The sequence below is a fragment of the Capricornis sumatraensis genome, chromosome 3 (genome assembly GCF_032405125.1).
Source record: "Capricornis sumatraensis isolate serow.1 chromosome 3, serow.2, whole genome shotgun sequence".
Taxonomy (NCBI): Eukaryota; Metazoa; Chordata; class Mammalia; order Artiodactyla; family Bovidae; genus Capricornis; species Capricornis sumatraensis.
In genome coordinates, this window is record NC_091071.1 from 64,098,666 (window position 1) to 64,108,609 (window position 9,944).

At 38.1% G+C, this 9,944-nt stretch overlaps 1 protein-coding gene across 4 annotated transcripts; it reads right to left on the bottom strand.

Annotated features, from left to right (window-relative positions):
* Positions 1 to 129: 129 nt before the first annotated feature.
* HNRNPA3 (heterogeneous nuclear ribonucleoprotein A3) lies at positions 130 to 9,707 on the bottom strand. 4 transcript variants are annotated; one of them, XM_068966816.1, is made up of 11 exons: positions 9,656 to 9,694; positions 7,479 to 7,601; positions 7,241 to 7,387; positions 6,950 to 7,160; positions 6,533 to 6,622; positions 6,355 to 6,450; positions 6,174 to 6,254; positions 5,583 to 5,729; positions 4,664 to 4,786; positions 4,503 to 4,572; positions 130 to 4,408 (listed from the first exon to the last, which is right to left on the bottom strand). In XM_068966816.1, the coding sequence occupies exons 1-10, from the start codon at positions 9,659 to 9,661 to the stop codon at positions 4,520 to 4,522; spliced, it is 1,077 nt and encodes a 358-aa protein (XP_068822917.1). In that variant the 5' UTR covers positions 9,662 to 9,694; the 3' UTR covers positions 130 to 4,408; positions 4,503 to 4,519. The 4 variants fall into 4 exon arrangements, with proteins under 4 accessions (XP_068822917.1, XP_068822914.1, XP_068822916.1 ...); XM_068966813.1 differs by having other exon boundaries at positions 131 to 4,408; positions 9,590 to 9,707; XM_068966815.1 differs by having other exon boundaries at positions 132 to 4,408; positions 5,586 to 5,729; positions 9,590 to 9,707.
* Between the last annotated feature and the right edge of the window lie 237 nt (positions 9,708 to 9,944).

The following is a 9,944-nucleotide window of genomic DNA, read 5'->3' on the forward strand; positions in this document are numbered from 1 at the left end:
TAACTGATGTGAAGGCTCATTCCAGGTTTCCTTTCTCACTTATTAGTAACGTCCACCTATTCACCATTGAAGTCATGTGAACATTGTAAAGTGACAAAACCACACACAATTTCTAAAAATATTTTAATGAAAAAGTTCTTTCTGTAAACATTTCATTATACTACAAATAAAACATCTGAATCCATTACAGACCACCTCTTAAAGTCTTATAAATCAGAGTAAAACATTGAGATCTAAAAGAAATCTTGAATATTTGATATAGGCTAACAATCCTTACGTTACCCCTGCACATTAGCATGCTTACTCACTACTTTGTGACAATTATTGGAGTTCCAAGAGATACTGGCATTAGAAGTATTTCAAATTGTGACTTACATAATTAGAACTCTTAAAACCAATTTTATTTCAACTGTTCAACAAATGGTCCTTTTTACCAAATTTTCTTCTTTAGGACGTAAGTGTAAATTGATTCTTTAAAAAGAAATGTAGTGTGGGAAGCTGTAACCTAGGAGTTTTGACAGAAAGTTTGCCTTGACCATCTCTTGTATAACTTGTTTACTGGTGTTGTGAGTTAAGAGCATCGTATTTTTCAGAAATGACAGTGGAACTACATTTAAATAAAATCACTTTATTTCATAAAATTGATGGACTGGAAAAGAACAATGTCTTGCCTTTAAAAAAGAAAATGTTTCATTATCTTAGGAAATTTGCGTCATTAAAAACCATGTTGTAAAGAAATTAAAAAGGCTATTTACCTTATTTAACACTTCTATGATGTGTAGAAACTCAGCCCTGATTTAGTCAGAGACCCAACCAGCCATTCTCTGAAAATAAATCTGTGGCAAACTAACTACTCTTGTTTATATATGAGAACTTGACTTATAATTTAGAAACTAGTTTTAACTGTCTGTCCCCTTCCCCTAGTGTTATTTTAAAAAGTGAATTAACACCAAATCTCAAATTTTAACAAGCCCTTTTGGGGCAGCAATAATAGCCCTTATGAACAATTAGCATCTGACTGTGTAGCAATGGAGTAGTATTTTTTAACTATTCTTTGGGAAAGGTTGTCTTCTAGAAAGGAGATTTAGTTTATGTAGGGCCCTACTACTTCTGGTTAACAGGTCAACAACAAAACTAAAAAAGAACCGAAAGTTTATCCTATTAGTCCAAATAATTCCCTGAAGTCATATGCAAGAGAACTTACTTATGTATGAGGCCACTTGAATGAAGACCATTTTTAGATCTGTTATGATCTGACAGTTTTGAAAGTTCATTCCAGATGGTTTTTTTTTTTTTCCCCTAGAATGAGGATTGGAAGTGTAATGCTTCTGTTACAAGTCATGCTTGTTACAAAAATTCTTTAAAAAATCTGGTCACTCCCTTTCCAAAAATTGACTTTATCCTAAAGACACCAACAATGAATTGTTTATATCTGACTCAAGATCAACACTCATGGTTTTTGCAGAGAAAATCTTAAAACTGTTTAAAATGTGCTGGATGTGATTCCTCAAGACAAAACTTTCAGCTGAACAACTTTGCCAATGTATCTAAGTTTTAAAATATGTACTAGAAATTTACGGGAAAAGAAATGGTGTCATCAGGCTTTATACTGTGAGCTACAAACCTTACCCAGCCAGAAACCTTCGTATTTAAGATGGTAGGAAAGACATTCCTCATTTAGGCAAGTAGGGTTCTCATTCAACCTGAAAATCAAAAAAATTACTCTTACCTTGCTTTACAAAAAATTACTCTTTAATTAGTGAAAAAATTCAAATTCAAACCTTACCTAATGCTTATTGCCCTTCCTCGCAGGTCTAAATGCTAGACCTAGTGACTGTGGCCAACTATCTCTCATTGGTGTTCCAAAAGGCGAAGAGCTCCTTCCCGCTAGACCTTCTTCGATATTTCAGTTGTAATAAGCAGATTTAACTAGCTTTTGGAAAGTTGCTCACTATCACCATAGTATTTTATGCCTTCACTTCTCTGTAGTTGAAGCTCTTGCTGCTGCCTTGTCATTCTTTATTTATGCTGACTTGTCCATACTCAAAATGCTGCTGAAGTCCTGTCTTAGTGAGTCTCGTTTGATCCACACCGTGCTTAAAAAGCACCTCTTAGGTCCTTTAAAGCTGGTTAAATCGCTCTCCTCATGGCTTAACTTTTCCACACTGTTCACAAGAACTAAGCTAACAATACAACTTATAAACAGGTCACATACACAGATTTCACCTGCTTATAGGTTGCAAACATCAACTTACTGACAGTATTTTCACTATTAAACTAGTTCCAGAACACAGAAAGTTTTGTTAACAGTACAATTAACCTCATATGTCATTAAAGGATACTGTCAAGGTTGTGTCAAAACAATTTCACAAACATAGAAACAGGAAAATGTTAACCTCCCCCATTCCTTCAACCTTTATTATATGAATAAAAAAAACCTTGAGACAATTTAGCTTAATTTTAATAAAATGTTTCCCAAGCATTATTTTGACCAGATACCCAGATTTAAGTTATGAACATTGACAGTGTCCATTTATATAACCACACTTTTAAGTTGTTAAAGACTTAACCATTTGCTGATAATTAGCCTATTTTCTACACTGCTTATTCACATATGTCCATTAACAAATGGAATGTTGTCTGTTACATTTATTGGTTTGTGAGTGTTTTCTGAAAAACTGCAGTGTCTGTGAAGACCAATTTCCATGCTGGCATGCATCCAAATATTAATGCACAGAGGCACAGAATTAGAGCAACGAGAGCATAGTCAAACACTAGCACGCCCCATCCCCCCTTTATTGCTTGTTTTGCTTAGTACTTCTTAAAACAAAATTAAGAATCTCGAATTCAACGTTCAACTGCCAAAGAAACAATAACAACAGGGCACATACTCAGGGCTTGAATGAAATTGTAAACACTAGCTGGCACAAAACAGTAGACATTGATTTATATATATATATATATATGTGACCTTGTTATCTAAAACTCTTCTCAACAAGGATCTTCCAAACAAATTGTAAACTCATACCAACATGATTTAGGTTCAAGCATACACATGAGCAACAGTGTGTTCTTTGGGATTTTAAGTGAGTACAAGCTGACTATTCAAATTTGAATTCAGGTCTCGGGGAAGTGAAAAGCTTTTTTGTACTAAGCAACTGTGCTGCAAGTCTACTGCAGTTAAGTATCTGGGATGATTTCCATCTAGACTATCCTTGGTGTTCACCCAGTAAAATGCAGAGGGTACAAACAGGAAAGCATGCCAGCCAGTTAATGGTTCAACAATGCATGATTTTTATTCCCTTGCTCTGAGAGCTTGTATCAAAAAAATATATATTAAACCAAGGAAAATAACTGAAGATTTACGGGCCTCTTGTGCTTTAAAAAGGAAAAAAAAGATAGCCACTAATTTGCTCAGATACAGCAGTCTTAGTGGTCTTGTATTTTCAACATTTTCAGAATGTTTCCTAAGGTAGGAGGAAAGGGGAAACATTCACTACCCCTTCCCAGAATTTAAACAGAGGGCAGTAGACATTCTTTACACCCAAATAAAACTATGGCAGCAGTTCACTTGTGACCAAGGTGAATGTAGAATGGAGATGTTCTAAACACAGCTAGGACTCTCAGCAAAGCTAATACACTAAAATCATGATTACATTTTGAAAGAAAATGCACAAAAACCAAATAGAAATTTTGAGATTTTTCATTTGAAGGTAAATCTTAATGCTATTAAATTCACAAATATGCTAATTTAAATACCCAATTCTATTATCTAAAACACACATTGCAAACATACAAATATCTATTCTCTCCACATGTCAGAGCCATTCATGTCATGGTTTGGAGATGCGGAGAATAGATTCCCCTTAAACTGCAAGTCAGCAGGTGTTTCTTTACAGTTAACTTTAGCAAAATTCATACAAAATAGTAATTAACAATGATCTTCTTTACTTGTTAACTCACAAGGAAACACCTTCAAAACTGCATTTTGTTAAAGTTTCTGTACTAAAATGTAGAAAAACTGAACTACACAAATATTGAAAAGTTAAAAATTCCTTAATTTTTTATTCCTGGTACCACTACCACAATTTACAGGGCAATATACCTGATGTAATGAAAAGAAAAAGAAAAAGACAAAGCTACAACAGATAAAAGACCTCAGGAATGTACATCTAATTGACACTACATTGCATTAATCAATAGCTGCACTTTTTGCAAACTGTGGCTATGACAGTCCTGAACAAGAAGGGTTTCCTGTTTAAGCTGCAGTAACTTTTCTGACTATGGATCATCGTTCCTTCTGTGGCAGATTTTTACAGTTCCTCTAATGCATTTGGGACGACTGTCTCAAAGTAACCTGCAGCTTTCCTGACAACTCCTCGCTCTCTCTCCTGCTAAGAACTGTAGCCTGTTGAATAATACAGGATAAAAAAATTATTACACTCAGTGAACAATTCCACATATTCTTTTATCATCATTATAAAAACTTAAAAGATACCTACCCTTTTCTTCTGAGTTTTTAGAACCTTCTGCTACCATATCCACCACTTCCACCACCAGATCCATAACCACCTGGAAATACACATAAAAAGATTATAAAGAAATATACGTTTTTAACTTAAACGGCAATATAGAATTTTACTAGGAAAAAAATATTATTTACCACCATAGGGACTGCCCGAGCTTCTTCCACCAAAACTACCCCCTTTCATGGGTCCATAATTTGACTGCTGTTGTCCACTATAATTTCCAAAATCATTATAGTTTCCACCACCACCATAGTTACCTGAAATTAACAAAGATTTTATTTGTAGCTGACCTACAGAAGTTATTTTCCTTGTTTTTAATACGTACATGCATTGCATTATCTTTTGACAATCACGGCACCATCCTGACACACACAATCCTTTAAGATTTCACAGAACTATCAAACTCTTTCCCCCAGAAAGATCTCAGACATACACAGGAAAGGAAGAGAGAGTGAAAATTGGCTCAAGAGACTAGACAGCTACCAGTCTTCATATTAAATGCTACACTCTGGAACATTCTCTTCACAACACCAAACACCATAAAATCTGATAGATTCACTGTAGCTGATACAGTATAACTTCTAAATCACTGATAAAAAGCATTTCAAATTGACTATTAGGAAAAACCTGTTGATACAGCAATACAATTCGAAATTGAATACACTCATAATAAAGTTCTTTTAAGTATCATGGAGTATGGAGTAATGAGTCTGAAACACCACTGACATATTTTTAATCACCTAAATCCTGATAACACCTATTCAACATGTCTGCATATTCAATTTATAGCACCATCTGTCCAGCTTAAAAGTGCCTAAAGTAAAAATCCAGGCAACAAACATTACTGTTAAATGTCCTATTTCAATATGGAGAACATGTGAATACATTTTGCAAATTTACTAAATCGCAACAATGTAAGAAAATTGTTTAACTTTCCACTATTTGAGTATTTTCTATTATAAAACGTGAAATTTCATGTTTTAACATTTTTCTAAAATGCCTGTAGTGAACTATAAAAACAATGTTGAATACTCAAAACAAGTGAAAGCCTACCACCTCCAAAATTTCCTCCTTCATTGTAACCATCATATCCTCCACCACCGCCACCATATCCACCACCTTGGTTTCCATATCCTCCTGGTCCACCACCACCGTAACCTCCTCTACTACTATAACCAGGACCACCGCCATAGTTGCCACCTAGAAAAACAAATTGAATTTTTAGACAAAAACAAACGTACAGTCAAGTTATAGAATGCCAGTTTACTGTGCTTTTAAGCCCCAGGAAAACAGGCCAATTAACACACTAAAACTTGGTGATACCTGGTTAATAAATAGAGCAGCTACAATCTGGGCTATTAACCACTAACAACGAAAACTTAAATCTTTTGATAGTAAAAAACTGTTCCATTTTTTAAAAAATCTAAGAAATAGAGAGTAAACAGTCTCCTCTGAGAAAAATAATTCCACCTCAATTATCCATACAATAAATCTTATCCGCCAAAAAGAACAAGATAACATTAAATCTTAAGGGGAAAAAAGGTCTGGTTGTCTATAGTATTAATTTAGAAGCATACTTTAGTAGTCAAGTCACACAGAAATATAGAAAATGAATATAAAGTCGAAAAACATTACAAAACTTACCATCACCTCCAAATCCATTATATCCACCATCACCTCCTCCATAACTCCCTCTGCTGCCACCACCTCCACCACCATAGCCTCCTTAAAAAGAAAAAAAAAAAAAGGTGCGAATTAAATGTATATTCAATTTACTAACAAATTTTAGGTAGACATGTTCTCAGAAAATAAGATAACATCCTACCTCTTCCACCAAAGTTTCCACCACGGCCAAAGTTACCTCCACCACCTCCAAAGTTTCCTCCACGACCCATAAAGTTGCCAGATCCACCTCCACGACCTTGAACACAGGCAAGAAAGATCTTTAAGAAACTGACATCATAACTTATGTCTATTTCGTATCCGTATATGATACTACTCACCTCTTTGTGATCCAGCAGACTGCATCTCTTGTTTAGAAAGGGCCTTTTTCACTTCACAATTATGCCCATTAATAGTGTGGTATTTCTGAACTAAAATTTTTTTAATCAAACAAACAAAGAAAAGTTATTTGATGTTTCTGTAAAAGCACAAATAAATGTTATCCTTTACTGCTATATAACTTATTAAATCATCATCAAAATCGTAGTGACTTCTGAGTGGGGTTGAGTGTTCTGGGATGTGAATCACTTGATCCAGATGCTGGTTACACGTGTAGCCACTTCATGAAAACTGAACCAAACACTTTTCTATGCTATTTTATACATAATACAAACTTATAAGCAATTCAGCAAGTTTAAAACAAAGCAAACAAACCATTTCTTTCTCATTCAAGCTCTTCCATTCAAAGTGCTACTTACCAACAATTTTATCAACTGTATCATGATCATCAAAAGTTACAAAAGCAAATCCTCTCTTTTTCCCACTCTGCCTGTCTTCCATAACTTCTATGGTTTCAATCTTGCCATACTTTTCAAAGTAGTCTCTCAAATTATATTCTTCTGTATCTTCTTTAATACCACCAACAAAAATTTTCTTCACTGTTAGATGGGCACCAGGCTTTACAGAATCCTACAAATAAAAAATATGTAAGTAAAAAAACCTCAAATTTTTACAATTTCACACCATACAACATGGTATTATTAAAATACCTCTCTAGAAACAGCTCTCTTTGGTTCCACTACACGCCCATCAACCTTGTGCGGTCGAGCACACATTGCGGCATCCACTTCTTCGACACAAGAATAAGTCACAAAACCAAAGCCCCTGGAACGTTTTGTTTGGGGATCTCTCATCACCTACAAAATAAAAAAATTAAAGCACTGAAACACACCTCTACAGGTTCTCTGCCCTCTTTTGAGAAACTTTTTTGTTATTTTAATAACTTACCACACAATCTGTAAGTGTGCCCCATTTCTCAAAATGTTCTCTTAAGCTATCATCTGTAGTTTCAAAGCTCAAACCACCAATAAACAGCTTTCTCAACTGCTCTGGTTCCTTGGGATCATGACCCTGAGGAAAGAAACCAATACATTTTATTTCGTTTAGTAGTTAAATGCAAAGAAAAATCCAAAAGACTTTTAATCCCCTACAAATAACAACAAATCCCTGTACCATTATCACTTTATCCAGTTAAACACTAGAGTAGAATCGTGCACATCAATTGATTAAAGGAATCCAAACACCAAGAAAACCTATAACCAAACTCTGAAATGCCAACATCACTTCAAAACCAAACTGAAGCCCAAGAGAATTCTAGATTCAGAAGTCCCATAATTTTGAGCTACAATAACAAATTCCTGAGGGTAGATTATTTCTGAAGTGGCTATTGAGAATCCACTTTCTAAGAAATTAGTGTTGTGAATTCAGTTATTTTGTCTATACCATTTCTCTTCCTAACTTCCCTCCTGACTCTACACCTCCCAAACCATTTACTTTTAAACCACAAAACAGTGAAACACAACTCATGTTACAAGTGACAAACTTAAAGGGAAATTTACCACTTTCAAGCAAATAAAGATGTTGAAACAAATATTTCTCAATGAAAGGGGAAACCAGCATTCCCCCTCACCAAAAAACCTGTGGGGGAAAAAAAATCTACCACATAAAAATTTCCTATTTGCACTCCAACCACATACCCAAAATATTAAAACCAACACTTTACTAGGTCACACACCACCAGTTTTGGACTTACGTTAAGTACAGTATTCGATATAGTTTGACAAGAAAGAGCCCAACAAAACAAAAATTTGAGATTTACAGAAAATCAACATATGACCTGAACTGTTTTATACTTCAACTAGGTCTTTAATAAATTACACGAACAGCCACTTAATACATAAATGCATTACGATATCGTTCATCAAAAGTGCTTAAATACATTACATTCTAAGGTCTTCCTGTGTCTTCTAAAAGTAGAGACGCTAAGGCATTTAATATGAAGAGGTTGTCACATGCTAGGAAAAAATGTTAAATGATTAATAGCCTAAAGCATTAGTTCACTTAATTTCACCTTTTCAAGGCTCAGTTAAATGCATCTAATTGACGACAACGCAAAATCGATAAACAACTACAACCCACATGGAATTTTCTCAAATGAAAAATTCGACTCTGGTTGCAGGCCTGGAAAACAAATTTCCAAGGAACTACAACCAGAGCCTACTACCCATCAGAGAATTTAAAAAATGATGAGAAAAATTTCAAATTCATATTTTACAACCACACTCAAATTTCGAGATAGAATACTTCACCCACATGGCGCGAAGTTACGTGTTAACACTAAGTACTTTAGCAAAAATGGCAGCTTAAGAAGTACTTTAAAACAGTAAACTTCAGGGAAAAAAAAAACTTGTTTTCAACCGAGTGCTGCAATGTACAGAACGAGACATAAAATTCTCCACTGAGAGATCGCTAAGGCCTAGAAACGCGTAGGGAGAACATCACCGAGAGCACTAGGCCGCAAGCTTCGAGGCCATTTGCGGCATTCTCTGCTGGGCCGCCTCCTCCCTCTTCCTTCCAATCCCACGCTCTCCCCCGCGGCGGAGCCAGGCGGCGGCCATTGCGTGCCAATGCGCCATTTCGTAACGCGGCTGCGGATCAATGTCAGTGTGGCCGCCGCCCGCCCGCTCGCTCGCCCGGATGTGCCTGCTCGTCCCCTCCCCTCCCCCACCGCCTCCTCCCAACCGCTCTCGCCGAGGCCCGCCATGCCGCCCTCGGCCTCGCATCCGAGGCCGCGCGGCCAGCGGGCCAGCTCCGCTCCCGAAGTCTCCCCAGCCACACCGCGCCTCCAAGGGACCATTTGTGCAGCCCAGGGAGCCGGCAAGGCTGGCGAGAAGCCCCGAGGAGGGCTCCGAGGCCCGCTCCCCTCCCCCTCCCAGCGCCCGTCTCCACGCAGAGCGCGGGACGGCCGACCCGGTCCACCCGGCCTCCCCGCTCCCACCGAGCCAGGCCCCCCACCTTGCCGGCCACTACCCAGCAACCCCCCGCTCTCCCCCTAATACCTCCTCCCCCCGGCGGCGGCGGCGACGGCCGGAGTCGGGCTGGGGGCGACCGGGCGGCGGTTTTACCTCCATTTTGAGACCGGACTCGCCTCTTCCAACTCGAGTTCAATATGGGACCGAGAGGAAGAGGCGGAGCCAGCCGTCACGTGACGCACTTTCCGCGCGCCACCGGCCTGGTGGGGGGTGGGAAGAATTAGGAAGGGGCGTGGCCACCTGGGCGCGAAGAGGGACTAGAAGAGTGGATTGGCGGGCAGAGGATGGAGGCGTGGCAGGCCCCGGGAGCGCGCTCGCCTCGCCAACTTCCAGGGCGGCACCGCCCTTGCCACTGTTCGCGCCCGGGCGGCTACGAGGACGT

Excerpts from the sequence above, each read along its gene's own strand:
- HNRNPA3 (XM_068966813.1), bottom strand. The coding sequence starts at position 9,661 with ATGGAGGTAAAACCGCCGCCCGGTCGCCCCCAGCCCGACTCCGGCCGT. Across the intron at positions 7,602-9,589 it reads GCCGCCGCCGGGGGGAGGAG|GGTCATGATCCCAAGGAACC; the intron begins GTATTAGGGGGA and ends TTCTTTCCTCAG. Across the intron at positions 4,573-4,663 it reads CTCGGGCAGTCCCTATGGTG|GTGGTTATGGATCTGGTGGT; the intron begins GTAAATAATATT and ends GTGTATTTCCAG.